Raw genomic sequence first — 26836 nt, 5'->3', positions numbered from 1 at the left:
CAGTTTATAGGAAAAATTATATATAAACACTTGCATAAAGAGTTTGGCAGCCTCAGCCCTCACGCTCGCTGTAAGGGTGCAAGAGTGGAGTCGTGTACAGGGATGAGGGACCTTCGGGGAGGACTGGGGAGAGCACAGCAGTTGCTGCGAGCCTCGCTCCACACAGAAGCTTGCAACACCAACAGTTCCTGTTTTGGAACAATTATTTAATCAGAGACAAAACCAACACTATTCCTGTTCCCCAAAACAATTTAATAAAAAATGCAGTTTCCATGACAACAAGACAACACTATATTTGCTGTATTCATAACATCTTTCCAGGGTCTGTATGAACCTTTGGGATTCAGAGTCAGAGTGATTTCATGAGACAAAGAGCTGCTTTAACTGCTACCGCTGTATTTTTCAGACCAGAGAAAGAAAAGCTCTAGGGATTTCAAAAGCCCCAGAGTTGGCAGAAACTCCACAGTTTAATTTGTGAAGTGAGACAGCTGACAGATTACAAACTCAATTTTACTTCACAGGCACTAGAGCCATGAATCTAGTCCTGTGTCTCTTGAATCGGTGATGATTAATAAGTTTCAAGCCCTTTAAAAATGCAAAGGGCAGTAGTTCAGAAAGGAAAGGCTTCACCTGGCATACAAAAGAAAGAAGACTTTGTTGCATGGAGACACCAAACCAGGTATTGTCCAGGTGTGCTGCCCCAGCACTCAGGTAGAGCTGGAATAAGGGTTACCGTGTTGAATGGGGATATAAGAATTTGAAACATTTCTCTTCCCAGCAATAGTTCACTGCTGTCATTTTAAAGAAAAGTGGACTCCCCAAGGCATCCTAGAGAGCACTTTTGCATCAAATGTGCGCATGAAAGTCAGTATCCCTTGGAGCAGTGAGCTGAGCAATGTATCAAGGAACGACAAATTATCGTTCACTATGCAGAGAAAAAACTCTCAGGAATTTTTATCCAAAGCCAGCAGGGTTCTGGCTGGGCCTACAGGCAAGTCAGTCTCCACTTTGAAAGATACAATGCATGTGTTAAGTGAGAAAAAGTGGCTTTAGGAGCATAAAGTCCTGGGCCTGTGGCTCTCAAGAACATGGGTTTGTGGAGTATATCCCATGTTTAGGGGTATAAACATTCTTTTTTCTCTCTTCTAGCACCACTATCTACTGTTTTGCAGCTGGTCTGTCCCATTTTGCTCAGCTAGTAAAGTAAAATTTATGTATTTCTTAGTCATCTTGAAATTAATTCATGTCAGTGGAGAGGCAAAAGGACATTCTCTGCATATGCTTCAAAGCTGTATATCACATTTACTAGACTAGGATGTCTGTGGTTTCCAGTTAAGAGAAAAAAATGTAATGGCAAGAAATGGGCAGGGCAGCTGCGGATCTTTGCATGCGACTGCAGAATGAAGAACCAAGTCCTGGGATGTGGCTGATCCCACCTAGCTACCGCAGAAGAGCCAAAAGAACTTTGCAATGATTTGTTGTGTCAGCCATCTTTCGATAAATCAAAAGAGAAATTTCTTGCTTAAATCAGTTGTCTTCTTTGTTTGAGGTATTGGTTGTTTAGTTCCACAGTTTTCATAAGCAGCTCTGTATCCAGCAGAAACATCATCTTGTAAAGCAATTTGCTGGCATTGCCCTATCTCTTTCAACTAGTCTCCGTGGGCAGAAACACCCAGACATGCAGCTAATAGAGAAGCAATTACTGCCCTCCCACATCTCTTCAACGTACCCGCTGGATGCTGGCAGATACCTCTTGGACTTCTGGCCGTACAGGGATCTCCACACACTCACTGCCAGTAAAGAGTTCCTGTCGTGTAGGCACACACAAAAGCACAGAGATCATTACACATGCCTCTTGCTGAGGAGACAGGAGAAAAAAACTGGTGCAAATCAGTTAAAAAAAACAAAACCCAAACTGAAGATGGTGACCATTTAGTTTACATCTTTTCCTACTTTGTGAAATTATCGGCTCTTTTTCACTAACACTCAAGTGAGTAGAAAAATAACTTCATGAGTTCAACTTTACCTTAAAACATGAGCAAAAGGCAAGGTTTGCACAGATTTGCAGCTTAATCTTATCTTCATTATAGGCCTTTTTAAAGGCAATATTCTGTACAAGACTTGCTTGTAGGCAGCATCAGAAACACTGAGAGTTCAGTTCAAAACTCCATAGCATCAGACAATCCACAAAATTAGTGCTATCATTAAAACAAATATTGAAAATCAAAAAAGAGTATAAAAGAGTATAATCCATTTATTTTTTAGCAATTATCCTATACCATTGTGGCTTGACTACCATTAAACTGCTAACAAAATAATAGCAAGGTATCTGATAAATATATAGTCCTGAAAATCTTTCATGTCCCATATTACATTTGGAATGGTTTCAAATATAGAAAACACTTATAATGAGCTTATTCAGTTTGCATCTTGTACAACTTCTACAGTTTATAACTGGGTAAGTATTGATGCGTAAAGCTGTAATTTGCCAGTGTTGATCACAATTTATATTAAAATAAATAAGCAAATATACTGGCATGATACAAGCTGAGCATACAGAATTCATCCTAATTACACTTGATCAGAGGCATTCAAGTAAACAGAGTGACACCATGAAATTTCCAGAAGAAAAGCAATCTAGAAGCAACACTCTCACCACTTTCTCTGAGCAATATTCTCCTGGTTTTAGCATTACTCCTATAAACCCATTGGCTGAAGTTACAAAATAAGATGCTTAAAACTAAATAATAAAACTAGTAGGTAAAGAAACGGTGTTTCATCATCTAAAATATAATAAGCTGGATCTTCAGCTTTCAGATGTGTCACCAAAGTTAGGATTCTTCGTACTTTAATCTTTAAAAGTTAAGCACTAGGTTAGTTGTCTGTTCCCTGCCTGTTCAGTGCAGATTCAGCTTAACAAAGATACTGATTTTAGAAGGATCCACCTATCCAAGATGCCTGTTTCTATTCTATGCATAAAGACAGCTGTCTATTTTTCCTCCGCAGCAGGAAGGAAACAATATAGAGGGCCATGTAAAATCAGCCAGTGAATTTTACATGGCTCAAATTATGCGTGATGGATTGGGTCAGATTGGTGACGATTTCTAGGTGTTTCTGTGACAAGGGGAGTTACAGCTCTAACTGTGTTTGTCATTTTGTCCTGTTAGGGTACAATTAATGTCCCACAAAACCAACAGAACTTCTGTTAGCAGCAGTCATGTTGTCCAGCTGAAGATTTGAATTGCAATTTACATCAAATATGAGCATCCAGATAGCATTTGATCCATCCTCTTTAACTTCCCATATGCGAAAGGAAGGCTTGTCAGGTGCACACCGGCACACTAGTAAACAGCAGAATAAGTTTGTGTATTTGAAAGCTGCTGGTCTCTCCACTCTACAAGATAAGGACTTGGTACATCTCATTGGTGGTGTTAATGATGTTGTTGCACTTTTCACACACCAAGTCCACTCTTGCAGAAGTCTTCACAGTGAAGTCAAGAAGAAAAGAATCTCCGAAAGCACTGAAGTGCTTGGTCTGCCCCTCCAACACAGGGGTGATGTGGTGGTAGTCCCGTAGGGGAGACAGCTGCTGCTCCCAGGTAATGCAGATGAACCATGGTTCAGAGCTGGAGAGGGGACAGGGCAGCAGGCAGAGGAGCCAGAGCTCCAGCATCCTTACTGCTGCATGTATCAGGCAGCTGATATTCCTAGGGGACCACCCAGGAGAGAATAGAGCGGTTGTAACCACACTTTGGCTTGTGGCAGCAAGACGTGTTTCTGGGAGGGAAAGAAAAACACCCATTGTTGAAGTTTATCTGGAGGAAATATGTGTTCTTGAGACCTCGGTGGAATAAGAACCACACATGTTTGTTTAAGAGACACACGCGCTGAGCCAGCAGCTCATAACCGAGCGGGGGAGCAGAAATTACCCATTATCTTTTTAATTTGGAATGGACTTTAATTTCAATATTTTCATTGTTTATTTTATGACCCTGCATTAGAGGTGTTATTATTACCACTCTTGTGGAAAATGCTATGAATGAGGTAACACCTCTCCAAGAAAAAAGTTATCTCAATCTTAAGATGATCTCTTTTCTTGGGTGGGGAAAGGAGATAGAAGCTGTTGTTTTTCTGGTACATGCTGAGAAATGCTTAGGAAATATCACTTAATTTTCAGGGCACAAAGGGGAAGCACTCGATGCCTGCAACTGATAGCCTGTTAGCCTGTGTCCTTGAAAAATAATATGCTACAAGGAGAAAATGTGTAGTTCTGAAGTGTGTCTCCCTTATGTCTCAAAGCATCAAGAATAAGTGATTTTAATGGATGATTAAAAACTTTCTCCCCTATATTATTGCACTGTGGGGAGCTGCCATCAGCAGTGACGTATTTGCTGCCATGGCACAAATGCGTGTTTCAGACGCTGGCCTAAATGCAGATGATTGTTGGTTGGTGCTCATCTATCTGCAGTGTGATATACTTAGAAAATAAATAACATCTGCCAGAGGCCTCACTTGCTTTGCAAGTAGGTTCAATTGGGGTCCCTTTCCTTATCCATGGTGTAGGTACAGCCCTCACAGATGACAGGCGCATGAGTGCTGCTTACAGAGAAAGTGTAGATATCCTTAGTATACTATATATATACGTGAAGTGCTGTTAGTGCTGGGCTGGGTTACCTGTTTTCTTTGTAAGGGGCTGTCAACCTCAAGCCCTCTAAAACTGTGCCAAGATGCAGAGGATCAAGAGATCTATTTTACAATGCCATGCTCATTTTCTACACTTTCTAGGGGGCTCTCAAGTCACATTTGCAAGTTTCACCATGCAACCATGCAGAATTGTTCCTTTCTAAATGACAGGTTTTCTGGGACGGTGGCAGCAAGAACTGAGTGAGTTGGTCAGTCCTGTGTTTCTTGGACCTAGGGCTTTACTAGAGAGCAACAACTATCATAAATTAATATTGCCAAGCATTGACAACACAAGCAGTAGATGAGAAGAGAGTTTTTCCTCAACAAACCTTGCTGTGTTATTAAAGGCACCATTTTGAAATATAAAAGGCTTAAACGTGAAGAAGGAAATGTTTCAGCTCGTCCGGGAGGAGAAGTCCAGTTATTTTTTGATGCTGCTTGTGTCCAAAGCACCTCCTGATGCACAGGCGGCACAACTGCATCAAGGACAGCGGCCCTGGAGAAAGAGTCAGGGAAGAGGTTACACACGTGCCTTTATCATCCCAAGATAGTAAAGCTGAAATGGCAGCTGAACATCACTGCATGTCTCAGCTGTGCAATGTCCTCCACTCTTACTCTTATCTGACTTCAACCTCTAGCAGAGCATAGCTCTCCCCGTCTCCTGCAACCCACCTCGGGTGTGCAGCCACCCCAGGACGCTCAGTGGTGAAAAGCCGGACCTGCGCCCAGCAAAGGACATCAGCCTGCCTGCATTTCAGTTGAAGCCTAGTCACTCTCTATCCTTACACAGCCACAGTTAACACTGGAAGCATCATTCTTCCCCCTTTCAAGCTGCATGAATGTGAAACAGCTTGCATTGTCTGCGAAGAGATGATCGATGCTTTCTTCAAAGTCCTTTCCTCCCCTCACTCCCCCAGTGAGATTCAAGTTTGCCGTCCATTGCTTTCTTGAGATGTATTTCATAATAGTGACAAACACATAGCAAAAGAAATACTATATAATCTTTTATTTAAACCTTCCAGATTAACTGGCCCCATGCTGATAAATACAAGCCCTGCTGAAGAATCTGTGGTGCCTTTTCTTTTATTTAAGTATAATGGCATTATACACTTATGGGGGGAGGGCTTATCTTTTTCACAAAGAGGTACATCTTGTGTGATGCTTTTAACTGTGACACCTTTCAACTTTCAGCCACCCAACATGTCATTTGTGTCCCGGTGTGCAGCACTCAGGGGTGACAAGCGTGGAGGGTCACAGGGGGGCTGTGGGAGGGCAGAAAAGAAAGGCAGAGAGGGTGGGCAGCAGCAAGCGTGGACATGGGAGTTGGGTGCTGGCAGCTGGGAGGAGATAAGAAAGCGAGAGGGAGATAAGTGAGATGGGAGGGGACGGTTTGGGTGCCACCCACCATGCCTGTGCTGGGTGGATGAGATGATAGTGGGCACCAGAGCACTGAAATGTTAGTGGTGGTGGAGGAGTCCAGTGTGGTGGGAACGAACAGGGGCTGCAGCAAAAATGCAGTGAGGTGGCAGCTTTAATCAGCTTTTGAGCTAAGGCCAAGTGCCGGGTCCTGCATTTTGGTCACAACAACCCCAGGCAACACTACAGGCTTGGGGAAGAGTGGCTGGAAAGCAGAAAAGGACTTGGGGGTGTTGGTGGACAGCCGGCTTAACATGAGCCAGCAGTGTGCCCAGGTGGCCAAGAAGGCCAACGGCATCCTGGCCTGTATCAGGAATAGCGTGGCCAGCAGGAGTAGGGCAGTGATGGTGCTTCTGTACTCGGCCCTGGTGAGGCCTCACCTCGAGCGCTGTGTTCAGTTCTGGGCCCCTCACTACAGGAAGGACATTGAGCTGCTGGAGCATGTCCAGAGGAGAGCCACCAAGCTGGTGAGGGGTCTAGAGAACAAGTCATATAAGGAGAGGCTGTGTTTAGTTTGGAGAAGAGGAGGCTGAGGGGGGACCTCATTGCCCTCTACAACTACCTGAAAGGAGGCTGTAGAGAGGTGGGTGTTGGCCTCTTCTCCCAAGGGAATAATGACAGGACCAGAGGAAATGGTGTAAAGTTGCGGCAGGGGAGGTTTAGATTAGATATTAGGAAGAATTACTTTACTGAGAGAGTGGTCAGGCACTGGAACAGCCTGCCCAGGGAGGTGGTGGAGTCGCCATCCCTGGAGGTATTTAAGAAACGTGTAGACATGGCACTTCAGGGCATGCTCTAGTGCCCGAGATTGTTGGTTTCTGTCTGTTTGTGGGTGGGGTGTGGTTGTGGGCGTTTGGTTTGTTTTTGGTGTTTGGTGTTTGGTGTTCTGGGATTTATTTTTATTTTATTTTATTTTGTTGTTGGTGGTGGTGGTTGGACTTGATGATCTCAAAGGTCCCATCCAACCAAAAATATTCTGTGATTCTGTGATTTTGTGATTTGAGTCTTTCCTTTTGCAGGACACCAAGTTTCCAGCATCTTGGCAAGGCTGAAACCTGCTGCACTATTCAAAGGGCTGTGCAAAGGGCTGCACCCTCCTCCTAGGAGTCAGCAGATGAGTTACCCTATGCTCGGGTACACGAAGACAAGGCAAGCTGATACAGGGCACGTGAGACTGGCTATTGCAGTGTCACACTGCACGTGTATTTGGCCATTCTGAACCCACAGATAAATGCCCTGCCTGTAAACATCTCATTTAGAAAAGCTTCCATTCAAAAAGAAAAAGAAAAACTAAAGACTTCTCAAAACACAAGCAATGTCACTACACTGCAAATATTTAGCAAGGGCAAACACACTTCAAAAACACCGTGCATTTCTGGATCATCAGCTAATTCTCCCATCCGCACATAGGACTGTCCCTGCAATGCAAGGAGGGTATGCATTGGTCCAGTAGCATGGTGAAGTTCTGGGAAGGGAGACCACCACACATAGTATACCTGCTCTAGGCTAATCCTAAGGCAACTCTGGGTCGGTGCGCTCACCAACTCATCTCTGGTGAAAAAACATGCTCCCTCCAGCTTGCACTGGCCATGGGCCCAGGGCTGCTGCCCCCCAACATCTGTGACATAGGGGGAGAGGAGTCACGTGTGGGAGCAGGGCAGGAGAGCAGTAGCTTGGCCATGCTGGTGCTGAGGTGCTGTGGGGCGACTCTGATCCCTGCAGCACACTGCCAAACCTCTGCATGAAACCAGAGGGGTAATGTTTGAATGTTCGCACCACTCTCCCAGGTTGCAACTGTTCGGGTGGCCAACAAAGTTAGACATCAGCTGCCCATCAGACATGATCCTACTTGGAGAAGGGCATGTTAGAGAACATGGAACAAACGCTATTCAGCCGCAAAATGCCCTTCAGGCATTTATCCTTTCTGATTTCAATTGCTGAATTTCACTTAGAACTGAGTTCCTCACTGCCCGAGCTGTCAGCTGAGCTCGAGCAGCACTTCTTGGGCCAGCTCCATAGGGTGTGCCTGAAATGTTTTTTTTATCTCAAATAAACAGGACACACGCAGTGCCACAGGAGTCAGGAGTCCAACACAGCAGGGATTGGAGCTCAAAAAGATCACCGCTCTGTGCAGCATAGATTAGGCTAGGAAACCAATATCCGTTGCTCATACATAACATGCACAGCACAGCTGTTTTCACGCTGTTGTTTTTGTGTTACTGTTTCAAGCAGGGCCTGATTCATCACTTTTTTATTCCAGCTTTAGCTTTGCATAAATCTTTCAGGTATAAGTCTTTCATTTTAAAGATGCTTTTTCACCTACATAAGAACTTGGCCCAACAATTAAAGGGCAGAAAACTAGAAAAAGTCTTTCAATATATCTTTTTTTTTTTTTCAGTATCACATGCATTAAAAATTTTCTGGTTGCAATTTTGCATTTACACTGAGAATCTGGCATGTAGCTGATCATCAGCATACTATATAACCAAAGATCCCAGTCCTAGTGCTCACCAGTTAGACTCAACTCCCATCAGAGGTGATTTTCTGCCTGTGTTTGTCAGCACGCTCCGGATAACACTCCTGGGTCTACTCCCATCTCAAAAAAAGGGAACTGAGAGACTCCCACTGACTTCAGTGGTTTAGGTAATCAGAAAAAGTCACCATTAATTTCTATGGAGTGTTTTGCTTGGTTTTTCTCTCAAAGGTCAATTTTGCATTATATTGCAAGCTCCATACAATTGCTCCCTGATGCAGTAGATTCACAACCTGGAGGCTGCAAGAGGGGTTATTGTTGTCATCTCTATTAGTGCACCACTATATTCTGATACTAGAAAACATATTGTCCATGTGTCAGCAAACGGAGGTAAGCTTAGTTATCGACAGTTTTGGAGCAGTTAGTGTGGTTTTTCCCTAACAAATCCCAAGTGAACAAATAAAAGAAGTGCTAAAGGGCACCTTCTTTCTGCAGGAAGAGTCGGCCCACAGGGCTGCTGGCTGGGACCAGCTCCATCGGCCTCTTGTTTTCAGCATTCTTCACCCAAATGTCTGCTCCAAAGTCAATCAGCAAAGTCACCAGCTCCGCACTGCAATTCCTGGCAGCCATGTGCAGAGGGGAGTCCAGGCCCTTGCCGCTGTTCACATTTGCTCCTGAACACCAAGAGATGACAAAGAATAATGACTATACAGGAGCCTATGTCCATTTCCTGCACTAGCTGCTATTTCTCCGAAATACCCGTAAATGCTGTAGCATGCACCCAGAAGAGGATTTCTTTACTCTGGGGCTTGGTACTACAGTTTGCACCTGCACAACTCACAGTGGTTGAGGAGGAGTAGAGTTGTGACTAAGAAAATGATTCCAGAGGAATGGTGCATGAGGAAGCCCTTCATCCACAGCCCAGCTCATGGATATCTTGAAGCAGGGTGTAGTTCCACCTACGGCTCACCTTTGCTGCCCATCCCAGTGCCCTGTTCCCTTAAAATACGTGCAGGGTTTCAGCCTGCTCTGTACCAGAGGCCTAAGCCAGTGGGATTTCCAAATATCAAAGTACCTGTCAGGAAAGAAAACTGAGGATGGAAAAGTTCTAGAGGCTGTTGGTAGAGGAGGATATGAGTGTTCCCTCATTTGTTATCCTGGGGTAATGGCTCCTAAAACACCCTAAGAAGGGTGAGCTGCAGAACTAATTCAAAACTATTTGAGTAGTTTTCAAAACTATTTGAACTACTATCATGTGCTTATAGTACACGTTCTTGTACATAGAAGGCAGCAAAGAAGAAAATGGCAGAAAACAGAAATAATATTCACATTTAATATTTAGATAAATTTGTATTTGAATATATCCAAAAAAAGATCACTGTGCTAAATAGTGCATAAGGTGATCTACATGATGTTTGTCTGGTTTTGCCAAAGCAGCTTTGTTGGCCCATCATTTTTGTACTAGCTATGTGGCTACTTTATGTTGTATGACCCCTTTGGTTAGAAAAGATGGACTACAGTAGATAACAAGAAATGGTCTTGTAAAATTATCCAAGTGCTTAGACTTAGAGCTAGGTTTGTTTGATGCAAAGTATATAGTGCTGAATATTTTTCTGTGTTGGAAATATTTCAAACTTTTTATGAACTCAGTGAGGATGAAAGCATGTTTGCAGAAATACTGTGTAAAAATGATTAAGTCAATTGTTTTGGCTAAAGAGAGAGGAAAAGTAAAAAAGGAATTTTTTCCACTTCAAATAACTGCAGAATCACACACACAGACATTGGAAAGGATGGTGTTTGCTCCAGGCACCACCAGACATGTGAAATCCAGGACCACCTATTATTTTGTTGGGAGCTGTAGAGCTGGGTTCCTGGGTCAAGAAGACCCTGCTACCCCATTTAACCCAGGGCTGCCATTAAGAGCAAAACATCTCCCGGTCCCAGAGCAGGAGCTTCTCTAAATCTTTGATGCAAAGAGAATCCAAAGACAGATGTTGCAGGAAACGAAAGTACACCATTCATTATTTTTCTTTTTACCTGACTCAAGTAGCTTCTTGGCACAGTTCACTTGCTGATTCTCACAAGCTACATAAAGCGGAGTACCCAGATGCTTGATGTTGTGATCTATATTTACCCCTTGGGATGCAAGGAATTCAACACATTGCACATGACCTTAAAAGGGATAAAGGAAAAGTCAACTCACAGAGATCAGGCATTTTTTCAGCAAATTCTCTATTGCAGTGGTGTAATTTGGCAAAGATTCAATGTTTTGTCAAGAGATGGTAGCGTAATACTTTCATCCACTCCAGTGTTTCTAACCTGGAAAACAGGAGCTGGAAAGCCACAGTTAGCAAAACAGGCTAAAGCCCTCACATTTTATCTGACTCAATTCAGATGTCTACCAAAGATGAGACAAATCACGTTGTCTTTCCCTCCACTGCTTTTGAAGATAGCCAGGCAACTCCCTCAGATGTCCACATTGTAGGCAACTGACTTGGACAACGCAACCCCTTCCAGGAGTCACCACATGAACTCAGAGGCCCTGAGAGTCCAACTGAGCCCTTGGTGAGCACCTGGGGTGGAAGGAACTGCTCTACTCATGATGAGACCAACTGAGAAGGTATTACACATGACCCAAATCAAGAAAACTATCTTCTTTATCTCTCTTTTCTACCTCAACACATTGCTAATAACATGGAAAGGGGTGCTGAAACCCATGGGGTTACCTCTCTTAGCAGCTTCATGGATGGGGGATGCCAAGTCACAGGGCGGGTGTAAGTTGGCTCCATGCTGCAGCAATAAATTCAAGCAAGCCACGCTGCCACTGACACAAGCGCTGAACAAGGGAGTGTGCCAGTCAACAGTAACTCCATTCACCTGGGGGAAAAAGAAACCACAACCAGGCTTTTTGTTCTTCTCAGTGTTTCAAAATAGATTAAATTTATCCAGTTTCTCAACAGAAAATATGATTCTCAAAACTTTTTATTTAATTCCTTGCAAAAACTGACTTCTGAGGATTACAAGCTTTTATTAAAAAGATAATTGAAAAAATATTTTTTAAAATTGCCCTCAAGTCTCTCTTCCTGCAAACAAATATCTAACCAGTGCTGCTCCCAGGTCTCTTGGGAGTTACCAAGTTACTGAGTTCAATGTGTGCCCATTTTTGGTTATCTCATCTCAGCTGAAACACACCTGCCCATTGCCCTGTCCTGAAATAGTCCATTTTTAGCTGAAAGTGTGCTGCCCCACCTTTTTAAAAAAAAAATAAACTGAAAGGCAAGATACATATATTGAGTTAATTTTCTTATTCACTATAATTTCAACAGTAGTTCAAAAAATAAAGGCCATGAGGCAGGCCCATTTCACCATTGTACTTGCCTTTTTTTTTCCATTTTCTTCTCATTTTATCATCAGTTGATCCTAACAGTCCTACACCTCTACTTAAGACTCTGCATGTTGACACCAATGGGATTAGTATGTCCGGAAAATAAAATGCACCCTTAACTGTTGCAGGATTATGAACCCTTTGAAAGATAAACTTCCACTTATTCTTTCTGTAAATGATGAGAACATTGTACCTTCATCTAAAGAACAATAATAACTGTTGCTTTATTAAGAAGTGCATTTTATAACATAGGTACTTTAAATGGGGCTAAGTATAGAGTGTATGTCATGGTGATATGCTGTTGTGAAATGGTACATCCCCTAGCATTAAAATGTGATAATACAACATACTAACAGTGGAAACAATGGTCTGCCCATCGTGCACTCACCTGAGCTCCATGTTTTAATAGGACACTGGCACAAGCAGCATGACCCCCTAGGCAGGCTTCATGGAGAGGAGACACCTGGTCTGCTGTAACAAGATTCACATCACTCCCCTGATGAATTAATAGAAAATATCCTTACAACCAATTACCAAAACCCCCATACAAACAAAAAAAAAATCCCAAACCCTTTCTATTACAACCCCTAAAGCTTTATGTAACCACACCTTCTGCAACTGTCTGGAGTTGCTCAACTCAATAGGTAAGCAGAGAAAGAGGCTGTGGTGCTTTGGCATGAGTGAATACTGGCACAGCATACAAGAGGTCATGCCTTCTACACACTGCTAATTGGTGCAGAAAGCTGTAGGCAGTGGTCTGTCCGATGGGACAATACAGATATCCTTTTAGGAACTGAGCATAAATTTATTTCTACCTCACCATGAATAACAAACTCTGAAATAAGAAAAAAAGATTAAAAATTCCTCTTAGAGTTCTTGGCAGGATCATGACTGCCACCGTTTTACATCATCGCTCAAGCATTCTGACCTCCTGCCTGCTAAGTCTGCAGTTGTTTGACTGGATCGAATCCTGAAATGCTTTTGAGGAGTTTTCTGGCCTTTGGTCAGAGCATGGCATTTCCTTTGAAGGAAAGCCAGCACTTGCATTAGAAACCATTGGTTTGAATCTACAGGATCTCTTGTTTCTGGTGATCTTGGTGTTCCACAAGGTTAAGCTGGAAGAGTTTCCAGCTTTCCAGTAATCCTTCCCTTTCCGTAAAATCCTCCCAAGGCTAAATCCAAGTATTTTTAAGAAATGGAGCGGTGAGATTCAGAAATTGCTTCTCCCTAGCCATGACTTCTGTAGCCAGAGCAGGGGCCCCGGGTACCCTCAGGCACTTCAGAAACAGCTGTGTGGGTGGCTGAATCGAAGACTCAACCGAAGCCTTGCCTGGGTCCAGGGCTGCCCCCCACCCACAGCACCAAACACCACTCGCAGGGAGCTGCAGAATGAATCCCCCAGCCACACAAAAATCCCAGAGACCTGGGTCCAGATTTAAAGTAAAGTATGACCCAGGATATTTTAATACATCACCAGATCAGCGCACAGAGCTTGTGCTAGTCAAGGAACTGCTTGTAGAAAAAAAAAAAAAATGTTACACGCAGATTTCACTGCATTCTGGTCAACATGATTTTCTTAACCTAGAAGTTTCACAGTAAAGCACAGACTGCATTCAACAGCTGAACAAACCCAGCAGAGACCATATCAGCCCAGCTGAGAGGTACCTGTTTGATGAGTTTCTTCAGAGTAAGCAGACGCCCATGGATAGAGGCATCATGTAAAGGAGACCAGTCTGAAACAAAATCTGTATAAAGAGAAAGACAGGAAAAACGTTAACAACTCCCTGGACTGTTTCATCAGTGTTTTTCACTTTAGCTGTATGACCCCGGTAAACCTTTCTAATTTATTACATGAGCTGCCAAGCTTTCCTTGGAGCAGCTGCCGGGAAGGAGTGAGACAAGAGAACGGCTTCTCTCTGGGTGTGTTTTTAACTCATCCCATGTTGGCGCCGAGCAGCTGCACTCCCCTTCAGAAGATGAGAGGCATTTGCAGAACATCACCTTGCTCTGACTGAGCTTGTCCCTCACTTTGAATTGTTCCCAGTGCTTTTGTTTTCACAAGCTCATTACTCTTTACCAATTAGCACGGGAGGACTACATTTTGAAGAGGGAATGGCTGCTCAGTCATTTACCCCTGCTCAGAGATGGACTAAAGTCAACAATACCTAATGAGAGAAGGTACAAAAGTACAAGGAGATAAGTTGCGTTACCTGTTGATTTTGCCTCTCAGTTTTCTGTGTTTGGTGTTAGGCTGTGCAGCAGTGCATTTTAAGTAACAGCTATATTCTCCGTGTTGCTGAAACCACCAAGTGAGTTACGGCATGTATGGAGGGAAGCTCAAAGGAAGGGTCTACCTCAGCTTGTAGGGACAGCCGAGGGGATGGGACAGGATATATGCTGCATGGCAGTGAGGACACAGATCCAGCCTGTGAGGGGTGAATTAGGGGTGAATAAACTGTTCCCACTACTGTGATAAATGCACTGATATTTTAAGTGTCCATATAAAGCAAACAGATTCATATTTGCTCTTATAAGGTCTTATGTGAAAGGTTGACTTCAAGTCACCTTGCCAGACAACTGAGGAGGCACGAAAGGTCCATGTCAGAAATGGAATTTTAGTTAGTGTTCCCAAGTAATCTTGGTACATAAAGTCTGATGTTCAGAAAAATACCACATGACAAATGGTATGGAAATGAGCCAGCATAGCTCAGGCTGGATCAAGGAGGTATGGGAGGGAATTTTTAGGGTTAAATTTGGTACGAAACCTGTCAAGTCATGTAGAGTGCTTTTCTGAAAGATCTTTTTGCCAAGCAAAAGCATTATTTGATGTATTTTACAAGACACGCCTATTTTCCCTCAATTATGCTGCGTAACACAAAGGTCTGAGGAAATACTTACTGCTAATGACTTTAATGTTCTACTTCTCTAGTTGCTGTATCTGTTCTTTATTTTAATATAGTGAAACAAACTCCCTTTGTGATGAGGACCATACAAATATTAATAGGAGGGAATCTTCAGTATTACAGATTTTATGGCTCAGAGCCAGGTGACAACATTAATCCCTCTGGGAGACACTTACCTCCTTCAGCATTCATTGCCTCAAAACCCAATGTTTGGTCTACATCAATGGCCCAGGTTCCTCCTGGGAAGGAAGAGAAGCGTTTCCAGAGGGTATTTCACCCAGCTTCTTTTGGAAACACATTTTGCTGCTCTCTGGAGATGTCCCACTCTCCTTCCACTAACAGCAGAGAAAACCCCAATGACAAACTGGATGAGTTGCTGAGGACTATTCTAGATCACATGTGTGGAATAGGATGCTTAAGAATGAGAATTCCTCCTTCAGCAACAAAACCTAGTAAGCCACCATCATTCTTTAAAATAATGTTTACAGATTAGCTGATGATGACAGTGCTTATGCAAGATCCACAGACCTTTCCTCAGGTATGACGCATGTTCATGGGAGAGCTGAACCCCTCATGGCCGATGTCCTGCCCCTTCTGGCTATGCCACGGTGTGCTGGAATGGGGTCATAACCAACTGCGTCAGCCTTCTCCCACCCTCTTGGGCTATTATTCTCCCACCTTTAAACATGCTCAGTAAAGGACGTAAAATTTCAAGGAGATAAGGTTTATTATAGCAAGACTTACAATGGTTTTGTGATGGAAAAATTCTGTGCTGAGTAAATTGTGACCTGAAGATGGTGGTATCTGAAATGTGTTGTCTATCACACACAAAAGATCTTTGCCTGCATAGCTGTTTTAGGCAGGGATGTGACTTTTTGCTAGCACAGTGGCTGCAAAAGGTCTGCTATAGATTTATAGTCATTCTTGCAAGACTCTTTCATAACTACGTAATACATTTGTCTAGATACCTTCATATAGGCAAAAGGATATTTCTGCTACTACGACACACCATTTTTTGAGCCACTTGATGTCCATCACAATGCTCATCTGCATAGCACACTTTTGCAGATACGTACATACTGCATGTTACCGTCTCTGAACAAAGACTCATTGATGGACTAACCTCAGGTGAATTTTAGTGTTTCCCTTCTTGGACACCAAAAAAGTGGGTCTCTAACAAGCAGTTAGTCAAATTGGTAGCAGTCACAGACACATCACAAGAGGGAACCTAAGTGGTCCCTGTGATAGTTCTTGTGTGAATGAAGTAATTAAAAAAATCTAGCAGAATAATCAAGACTTCACCTTCTTTTGTGAGAATCCTTCCCTAACTGTGCTCCAGCATGCTCCTGTCTCACAGGACAATCCCAGTGATGTCCTGGAAATAACCTCAGGCTGAGTTTCAAGTTTGGAGGAGGTTGAGCTATGAGTGGAACAAGGCCCTTAGGAACAGGGATCTCATCAGGAATGATTGAACAAGCAGCTGATTCAGGATTTTCACCATTTCTCCCCATTTCCCTGTCTCTGGTTATGACTGCTAATTATTTAGGGGAAGGGAAAGGGGGAGGGCTTGTATAAAATACCAGAAAATTCATTGGTTTATGCTAGCTTTGTATTTACTAGATCTAAGCTATCACTGGGCACCCCTTGGGGCCAGAAATTAGGTTTATTTTGTGTTCACTGGACACAGGATGCAGACCTGGTGGCTGGAGCTTCTGTTACCTGGTCAGTATATCTTGCTCATAAGTGCAGTTAAAATGATTATCAGCTTTGAAAGCTGAAAGACAGATACCTTGGAGAGCAGGCTGGGAGGGACCATCAGCCCCGGGGCGCGGGGCACAATCTCCTTCCTGCAGTCTCCCCAGGGTGAAAGCTTGGTGCCTTCAGCTCCTCTTGGCATGTATTTGTTTTAGCTGTGGGTTTGGGTCTTTTCCTTCAGATCATAAGTTTGTTGTGAGGGAACTGGGAAGGTGTTAAGTGGTCTACTGACCATGGTTTATGGACTAGGTGTTTGGTGGACCCTTTGAAACCTGCTATCTATTCCACTGCTGTCTGTGACTATGAGACTATGCAGACTTGGTAAGTCAACCTGCACTGCCAAGTAAAGAAAGGCAGGAGGATAACTCAGCACTAAGCTTTAAGCAGGTGAAGGTGTGAAGGCAAGACAGTCTGCACCATTTGGTGTCAAAGACAGAAATAGTCCAAATCTCTTTTATTTAGCAGTGTAGAAATAGCTAACAAGATGAGAAACTCCATCAGTCAAGTGATCTTTTCCAGTCTTGTATTACTTAAACTATGAAAGTCAAAAGGAAAAAAATGAGAAACTGAGAATCAACTCAAACTTCACAGGCACAGAAAGATTCATCAACTCAGATGTGATTGAAATTTGGAGAAGTTTCAAAATTAGAAGGCCAAAGGATGGAAGACATGTAACCCCAATACAGCTTTATGGGCAGTACCAAGTACGTGAAATGAGAAGAGGAATGAACTAAGGAAATCTGGATAATGTACATCAATTAGTTTTTAAAGAAAATTGTATTCTTTGTTATTGGTATCATTTGAGCTCTGTCCACCTCCTTCTACGTTCCATGGACCATGTCCCACAACAAACACGAAGTTCCAGTAAGTTCACAAACATCCTTTGGCTTTAGCAAATGGACAGCCATTTCCAGAAGCTGTGATTCTGGTCTCATAAGAATAACCAAACTATGCTACAATTATTAAAGCACAGTATTATTAATTGACTAAAATAGCTTTGCTTCAGATGATGTGCGTCAAATGATGCTTATCTGACCACGCTGTTGTTCTTGTTGATCCTGCCTGTGTTACCATTGGTTGTGTATCCAGGCTCTGTAAAAATCTTTTGATTTTCCCATTTAAAAACAAATGCCATTGCCCAATCTACATGAGTTGCACGGAAAACATGTTTATAGTAATTCTAAAAATCTAGATTGAGGAACAAGTTTTCTGAGATGTAGCTTGATTTTTTTTTAGCCACACAAATACAGGCGGGGTTTTGTGCAAACTACCAAGTTGTTATATCATCGTGTCAGCATTCTGGTGACAAAGAGGGAGGTGCACAGTCATGCCATCACATCCATGTGCAGAATTTATCCATTCAGTGCTTGCTTGAGAAAAGGCAGATTTCTACTGAGACTCTAAAAAAAGAGCCAAACCAGACCATAGTCACCTATGAATTGGCCATTAGCTTGCAATTTTGTTAAGTCTTAACATCAAATTAAAAGATTGACCACATAAGCATCAAAAATAAATGTCAGGAGAAATTCTGAGAGGAACCGAGACTGTGCGGTCTTTAGAAGTGGAGGCCTATGGTAGCTTCACACCAGCCTTGGATACATTGGGAAGAAGGGGTTTAAAGGCCTGCCTGATGACTAATTACCACAGTGTACTTTCAAATCTGCTGCCATGAACAGTATGGCCCCAGGCTGCCACCTCTCCTGCCCTAGCTCTCTCTGCAGCAAACACCTCCACCCTGAAGCAATGCCAGCGGGGCAACCTCCCTGCAGGGGAAGGCAAATTTCCCCAGTTCCTGTTCCCAGGGCTTCACCCTCCGGCAAACCACTAAGTTTCTGTTTTCTGCCTGCTCCAGACTGGAGCTTGTGTTTCTCACCTGGACAAGGAGGGAGTCTGCACTGGGTGTTGGGGTCTCATGCCTGCTTCTGCACACCACAGGAGGCATGCTGTCAGTAATATAATTGAGCAGTATTTATACCATACATGGACTTTTGATTAAAGCCTAAGCAAAGTCCAGTGGCCATGGACTTTTAAAATCCCGAAACAGGGACTTTCAGGAAAGTCCTCAAAACACTTTGCCCACCAGAGCTGCCCGTGACGGAGCAAGGCCAGTGTATGTGGGTGGCACAGCTTTATTCACCGCAGGTACCACCACAGCAGCAAGGATTTCTGATTGCCAAAATTATGTACAACTGCTCTTTCACAGAGGAACGAGACCATTTATCCAAATCTGAAATTTACCCACACGTTAGTCCACAGGCAAGCTGAGTCAGGCCTCAGAACCTTCAGCATCTAGTCATCCAAAACCGCACTGACTTTCAGTGGCATTGGATCACTTAGCTCCCCTTTCACCACTGAAAATCCCAGCCAGCCCAGAGGTTACTTTAATATCATATTTGATATTAAAGATGTCTGATCATATTTGATTGCACTGCCATCACTTGGGCACATGAACTCTGGCAGGGTGGTGTACACAGAGGGAGCCTTATAGCAATAACCACACAAACATGCAAATCCTGACTGCTCCCTGTGAACAACAGAGCATTCACAGGACCTTTCTAAAATAGCACTAATTTTTGTGGTGATGGCTGAAAGTATCCTTTTCCAGCCTCTGACCACATGGAGGGTATTGTACACTCCATGTCTGTCCCCAGGCTGTTTTCCTTCTGCGGTGGTCACAGCTCGCAAGGGGCTTTGAAATCCGTTCAGCAGAGGTATGCTTTTGCATACATATTTGCATACACATATGCCTATGGCATTGTATATAACAGTATTGCAAATGGTATTTTTCATATTCTAAGGCTTTTCCCTAAAGTTTGTGATATAAGTAGCCTGAGCCAAATACATTCCGGCTGTAAGTAGCCAGAAAAGCTTATTGACTCTGCTAAAAAGTAAGCATACATGAGAGGAATGGACTGAACTATGATTTTCAAAGGACTGAATGATCTGTGTGCAGCAGTGTGGCATGTGGGCTCCCCTCCTCCCAGCCTCCATTTTGCTGGAGCTCATCTCCAGTGAGGACCTCGTTCCATTCATACTGTTAATAACATCTCCATCTTTTCCCTCCCACCCCAGAGTCAGGATGTACATACGTGACACGCATGAGGAGAGGCAGACAACAAAGCAGATATACTGATTGTCTTTGCATTGTGGTTTGAGGGTCTTAATTTTCTATTTGGTATGAATGGAAGCATCCTGAAGAGCCCAAAAAGGGTGTGAGGACAGTGTAAAGTCACATTATCTCAATTTACGTCATTCCCTCTGCACTCACCATGAGCTGAAGGAGTAGCTTCTCAGAAAACAGAGCTACAGGGTACACGTCCAGCTAAACAGTTATGTGAAGTTAAACTACTTGTCTTTTGTAACCATGTCATATTTTCAATGGCTCTTGGCCAGACAACAGAGCAATGATCAGAGTGAGGCTGTTTGTCTGAATAACTCTTCACTGGTGACCACAACAGCATTGGTCACAACTGACGACAACTCTCTGGCCATTGTGGAAGAATCCACTAGGGCTGGTGGCTCAGTCTGGGCAACAACACTTGGGTCCGCTCATCTGAAAGAAAAGGAAAAGGAAAAAGGGAAAAGGGAAAAAGAAGAAGAAGAAGAACAAGAAGAAGAAGAAAAATAAGAAGAAAAAGAAGAAGAAAGAAAAAAAGAAGAAAAAGAAGAAGAAGAAAAAGAAGAAGAAGAAAAAGAAGAAGAAGAAAAAGACAGAAAAAAAGGAGGAAAAGAAGGAGGAAGGAAAGGGAAAGAAAGGAGGAACTGAGACAGTGCTGAGTTTCCAGTTGCAACTAATCTAAGTCAAACATGCCACATTGCAACTTCTACTTCAGCGTGCTGAGGTTCAAGTACTGCATTTATTTCTGCTTGTACAAACTGCAGTACAGAATCAGACACTCTTTTCTGTGAAACACCAAAAAAAACCCAAAAAATTCAGTATTAAATAACAATAGCTTATTAAAACCCCTTCTGGAGTGTGAGGGCATGGGGACGTTGTGTGGGACTGACTGCAGACTTGCCCTGGTAGCAGGACATCGGGAGAAGCACACCACTGTATTCTGACCCTGCCCTTTGCCGGTGCTAGCAGATGCAAAGGCTTGTGGCGAGGCAGGAGCATTACTTACCCCTCATCAGCGGGTTTGATAGAGACGTTGCAGACGCCTGGTCTCCGGCTCCTTGCAATTTGCTGGCGTTTTGATTTGTTTCCTCATCATCCATCTCAGCCCTGTCTGTCCAATTTCTGTTTTTTCACTTAGTGGTTGGTCTCGAGAGTTCAAATTCCATCGTCCCCGGTGAGCCCCCGGCAGTGGGAGTAATTTATTAAGCAGACTCTGCACGCACAAGTCGAACAGACCTTGCAGCAGACCGGGACGTGGTATAGGCAGCGCTTTGTGCAGAAACTCGAGTACCTGGGTTGGGGTTTAACGAAACAGCTCCCCGGCTGCCCTGGGAGGCAGCCAGCGATCCAGCGAAGCGAGAGATGTGCCTGATGTCACATCCTCCCCAACACGGCGCCCAATCGGGGCGCCCGCCGTCCGTTTTTATCAGGAAGGAAATTCTGAGTTTGCCAAAAAAAAAACGAGACAGAAAGAGCCAGTTCAACTCGTTGAGCAAACTCTGCCTGCAGGGGATTTGCAAAGAAAACTCGCAGAGATAGGAGCGGGCGCGGATCTGCACCACTCCCCAGCAAGTTGTTTGCCGGCAACTTCACCGCGCGCCTCCCTTGGACGCTGGACGCTGTGCAAAACCACCCCTCTTATCTGCCAAGCCCCAGTGGTATGTGAGGAACAGAGAGCCAAACTGCCTGCTGTGCAGCAGTGGTCACCGCACGCCCGATGGATATTGAAACCACATGTCCGGGGAGCTGCGCTTCCCGCTGGAGGCCCTGTGTTGTCCGCGTGGCGTGGAAATCACAGCACCTCACCGGCTCGTTTCCTTCCCCCCTGGTTCGATCGATTTCACTGAGTCACAGTCATACCAGGGGTTTCGTATCTGAGCAGTGCCCTTTTATTTCTAAGCAAGTTCTCGGTCTAAAACAAACTTCTCAAACCTACTGGTGATCAAACGGTGACCTTTTTTCTGGAGGACCTCCTCCTTATTTCTCTGGGGCTGTTTGCAAAAATTCTGTTCTCATGGATGATCTCCATTTCAACTTTTTTCCTTCCCAAATTAGTATAATTTACAAGCACAAAATCCTTTTCTATTCCTGAATATTTGCTCATTTGTGTACAAGTGCACACCTTCCATGCAAAAGTCTAAATCATGTAAATAAAAATCAAGTTGTATTTTTCTTCAATTTGTCTACTAGAGCAGAATCTGCATTTGTGCATTTGGAGATACAAAGTTGTTAATTCTGATCCAAACTCACCTGAGCCTAAGCAACTGGATTTCATTTTTATTCCTATCTATAACACATGCAGGAGATCTGAAATCATATTTATGGTTTCTTTGTCGATATCATTAAAAATAATCAGTTATTTTAAAAAATACAAACAGTAGCTGAACGTCATCCACAAACCCCACCAGCAGGGAATCTGTGAAGGCTTCGTGGGTGCACGCGGGTGCACAACTGCTGATGGAATACAGGTGAGGAAAGGGCCTGCCCCTTCCAGGGCTCTCCCTGCTGAATGCCTCCTGGCTCCTGGGTTTGGCCCCACATGCTGGATGCAAGCTGACACTTTGGTCTAACTGGAAATTACATTTGTGTCTTAGCCATTAAAATTTCAACATTAAATATGTTGGGGGAAAAAAACATGTAAATGGAGAAAGTGGTATAAATACTGGGTTTGATGATTAACATGTAAAATGAAGAAAGGAAAAACAATATTTCTCCTTCAGTATTGCTTGAGTTTAGTGATGAGGTTGCCACATCTTATGTATAATCATATCTTTAGCAGTATTAGCAAACATGTCAGCAATTTCACCGCAAAAAGAAATCAGTGTATGCATCCAAATATGCAATGATAGGGGTTGTAAGTGAAGAAGCATGAACTAAGAGCTTTAAATTCAACCACAGTAAGAAGGAGCCTACAAGACAGAAATCCTTTAGTCCCTAGCCACTCACTCCTGGACAGGGACACTTTGGCCATTTGGTTCTTTGACCAAGAGACCTGCTGACTGTATACGTGTATCAGCACGTATCCTAAAACCTCCTTTATAAGACACGTGCCATTATCTCCCAAGATTAAATAGTCATATTGGTTATACCTACATTGGCAATGAAGTGTGAGTCCCTGGGGCAGTGAGCTCAAGGGAGATTCAGAAGGAAGCTTCAAGTCCTGAAATATTGCTTCAGTGTGAGCCAAAGCTCACACTCATTTGCAAGTGTGGGGCATCCTCAGAGCTGACAATGTAGACACCTTCTCTGCTGACCAAGAACTGTGCTCCTCTGAGATATACTGCAGATGCCCTTATGCTGATATGCAGCCAGATTGCAGCAGAGAGTAGCTAGAAAACACATAGGTCAAGAGTTTGATGAACATTAATTATCTCTTGAGCTCTTGCTTCAGCTAATAATTCAGACAGAACTACAGAGGCAGTGTGCTGGCTTTGGCCTAGTGTGGCATATAGCATTATTTACCATAATATTATTTTACCATCTAGAGCCACTTGCTACTTAAGCATCATTTTGATATGAATGGCATCACCAAGCTAAATGAAACTCCCCAACTAAAACATCCCAAAGTCAGGGGATTCCTACAGGATCTATACAGTTTTGCTGGCTGCCAGGAATACACAAGAAAGCTTTGATCCGTTTAACCTCCAGATCTTTTTTGGAAGCAAGCAGAAAATTCTCCAGTAACAAGGGAACATGTTTTAACATCAACCTGGATCTCAAGATAAACAGCACACAACTTCAAATACAGATCAGAAACAGCTTACACAACACAGAGACACGCCAGAGCTTTTAGTCATTACAATACTATTTTCCATTTAAATAGCATCTACATCGCTAAATTCTACACAAACAGAGCTAGCTACAGAAATTGCTTCATTGTTATTCAAATGCAACCATCCAAGGTGGATAAAAGTGCACAGTAAAGTTGAACCTACAACACTCAATATTACTTCTTTGGTATACAGCATATCTTATAAACAGAATCACATTTTTTTTTCTCCTTCAAAAATTTAAATTTTTGTAAGTAATTCAATTAAATATTCTACTATCTTGATTTTTTCTCCCCCTTGCTAATCAGTTTTTAAATAGTGCACATCAATTATTCATCACAGAAAATACTTCATTATTATTTATTACTTTGGACAACTATAACGCTTTTATTATTATTATTATTATTATTATTATTTGCACAAGTATTGATACAAGCAGTGAAAATGCACTCCTGATAAATCTGTCTTGGCATGCAAATTCAGCATTGGTTTCTGAGGATGCAAACCTCAGAATTACAGGAAATGTTTGGAAAATTGGACACAAAACATGGGATTTGTTCAATTTAACTTCAGAATCAGAGCCTGAAATCCTAGCTTTCCTTTAGAGCTAATGAAAAGAAATAGGCATTTTAAGACCATGATTCACCTGATCTATTTTAGATGTCTGCTCTGAGAGGACATGAATTGGGCCTTTAGAGTCAGACTTCACCCACTCTAAAAGGGAGCCCAAAACAGTGAGCAGAGATGTAAGTGTGAACATTTAATCAGGTGAATCCCACCTTAAAAATAGGACTAAATTCACGGCCAAGTGACCTGGCTCTGACCACCCAACCACACTGTTATGCACTTTGTGCTGCACAGCCTCCAGATGCAACAGCTCAGGGTGAAACATCTTCACTCCAGCAGAAGGCCAGCATTCTCCAATGCCTGAACCACAAAACCTTGACTTCGGGGCACCTACACCTCAGAGGGAAGGATTTTGACAGGTCCAGTAGTTTTAGCTGCAGTGGTCTAACCTATCGCCCTCTGCCCCATTCCCCACACCCTTACAAGGGATGGTGGAACTGGCCACAAACCTGATGCCGCAACTGTATAAGTAAATGGTCTGTTGTGTTAAGCTCAAAACTCCATAAGAGCAATTTTCTTCTCCAGCCTGTAAACTTGAGCCCTGAGACACTAGCACATGTCACATTCTCCTCCAAGGCAGTAATTTTCAGCTGACAAGCAAGGCAAACATCTGGGACAGCCACATTTTAAATCACAGCAGTTAAATCTGCCAGAGCTTGTCTGCAGGAGTACTAAATCACTGGTGCCATTTCCGGAGGTACCTGTTTTTTCTTCAGAAAGCCAGTGTGAAAGCTCTGAGCAGGCAGAGAGTGGAGAAGTTCTTCCTTGGAGAAATTTGTAATATTGTCCAGTTCTTGTATCCCTAACTACCTTTCCTCAAATCAAGTCTCTCTTCCAGAGGCTTTCCTTCTTTTACAGTTGTTCTTTGCCAATGTTTTCATTTTCCCTTCCTCTCACCCTGACAGAAGCTTCCCTTTGCAAACATCCCGTCAGCATGGTTGGGGGCCAGACAGACGTCTGCAAGTAACTGTTGTTCCCTTATGCAGGTTGGCAGTTTTCCTTAACAACAGAGTCTCTAAATCAAAGCCAACAAACCTTGAAGGAAGTAGCAAACACATCTTGGTGTCAGTAGCACCTGGATCTGTGCTTTAACTCATTACAGGTGTACAGAAGCACCACGATTTCCCAGGGAGCAGGACAAACTTAGCATCTGAGCTTGCACACAAGTTTCTTGTATTTTCTTTGTGGCAAAGGGGATTAGGGGCATCCTCCCCACAGAGAGAAAAGCAGCAACACTCCATTTTTCACCATCTGGTACCAAATGTCTCTCAGTGAACACCTGCATAAGCGTCTTCAGATACTACAAAATAAATCTTGACATTGCTTATGGAACTGGCTTTAAAACTTGTACATCACAGTGATGCAAAAAGAATCCAAACCCTGAAAGCTTCCTGAAAGATTCCAACCCTTCCTTGGGATTTTTTTGTCCTGTCTCGTGGGTTGTAATCATGGTTTGTCGACACTGCCAGGTTACTAGTGTGGTGAAATGATCTCACGTGACAAGTACACACCAGTAAGCAGACAGTAGGTGTAATGAGAGCAAAAACCCTCAACCTAGTACTTGAGAGCTGTGGTGGTTTTTTTAACAGAGTCCTAGAATTTGGCTAACTGTAAGGCGGTCTTGTTCAATACCAAATTTAAGTGAAACCCAAATCTAGACATAGAGCACATTTCAATTTCTCTCTCTTCCTCTTTTCTAACTTCTCATTGTTATTTTTGAAAAACAGTGGGAATTCTTTGGCTTGCTGGCAAAACTTTTTGGTTCCCAAACTTTCCAGTGGAAAATAACCATTTCTGAAGACAGCAAAATAATTTCCACAGAGACATTAATTTTGTCAGAAAAACAATTTCCATTTAAAAAAAAAGAAGTTATGATAATTTTCCACCAATCCCAGTGATTAGACCAGTGTGGAGAAAACCCAAATGTATCACAAGCAAGGTCAGCACCACAAAGGTATCTAATTAAGGGGTTCCCCTCCTCTGGTGCTTCTCTTCCCCAGTTTCACTGGGGTTAGATGCTCACTGCTCATCTAACACATTGAATTGCAATAAGATCTTCCACCCACACTCATGGGCTGCTTTCCAGATCTTCTTGGAACTTACCTCTAGAAATTTCCCTCACATGATATATCTTTTCACACTTCTGCCTGTAATGGCAACAGCCTGCATGCTCCAGCTGTTCCCACAACCACAGCCTCCCAGGACTTCCCCATGGGAAAGGTGATCCACACCTTGTCACTACTACAAAATGCAATTTGTAAGCTTGCACAAAAATTAGCTTGTGATCCCTTGAACACTTGTACTGAACTGGGGCTTCCAAAAACGGCCTGCAGAAAGCTACACTGCCACTCAACTGCTTGGGTAATAAGGGCAGGGAGAGAAAATGTCCCTGGACCTTGCATCTGGTTCTGTTCCTTCCAGAATCCTGCTGGCATAGCAGGTCCTCTCATTTTCTTTTGGCAAAGATTATTAGCAAATTAGTAAGGTGGGTGAAATTAACAGACTCTTCTGAACAACATATTTGTCTCCTTGCCCCGCTTCTGGAAGATGGCATGCTGTGCTGTGGAGAAGAGGGCTTGTGGAATTGCCTAAGTCAAGCCCATAGGACCTGAACTGTTCCAAATGTTATCTTCAGTCCTAAGAAATCCACACACCTGTTATTGTACAGATTAGCTGCTCAGATCAGGAGCTATCCATATTTTCTGT

The 26836-nt window shown here is 43.2% G+C and overlaps 1 protein-coding gene across 1 annotated transcript; it reads right to left on the bottom strand.

The window, feature by feature from the left end:
* Positions 1-239: 239 nt before the first annotated feature.
* On the bottom strand, positions 240-21062 carry ASB9 (ankyrin repeat and SOCS box containing 9). Its single transcript, XM_074144929.1, has 8 exons — positions 20740-21062; positions 13623-13702; positions 12346-12453; positions 11299-11449; positions 10610-10744; positions 9055-9246; positions 5013-5179; positions 240-3777 (listed from the first exon to the last, which is right to left on the bottom strand). Exons 1-7 carry the CDS (start codon positions 20831-20833, stop codon positions 5055-5057), a joined length of 885 nt encoding a protein of 294 aa, XP_074001030.1. The 5' UTR covers positions 20834-21062; the 3' UTR covers positions 240-3777; positions 5013-5054.
* Positions 21063-26836: the final 5774 nt, after the last annotated feature.

The sequence above is a fragment of the Numenius arquata genome, chromosome 1 (genome assembly GCF_964106895.1).
Source record: "Numenius arquata chromosome 1, bNumArq3.hap1.1, whole genome shotgun sequence".
NCBI classification, from domain to species: domain Eukaryota; kingdom Metazoa; phylum Chordata; class Aves; order Charadriiformes; family Scolopacidae; genus Numenius; species Numenius arquata.
The sequence above is the reverse complement of the archived record's forward strand: the minus strand, read 5'-3'. Positions and strand labels throughout refer to the sequence as shown.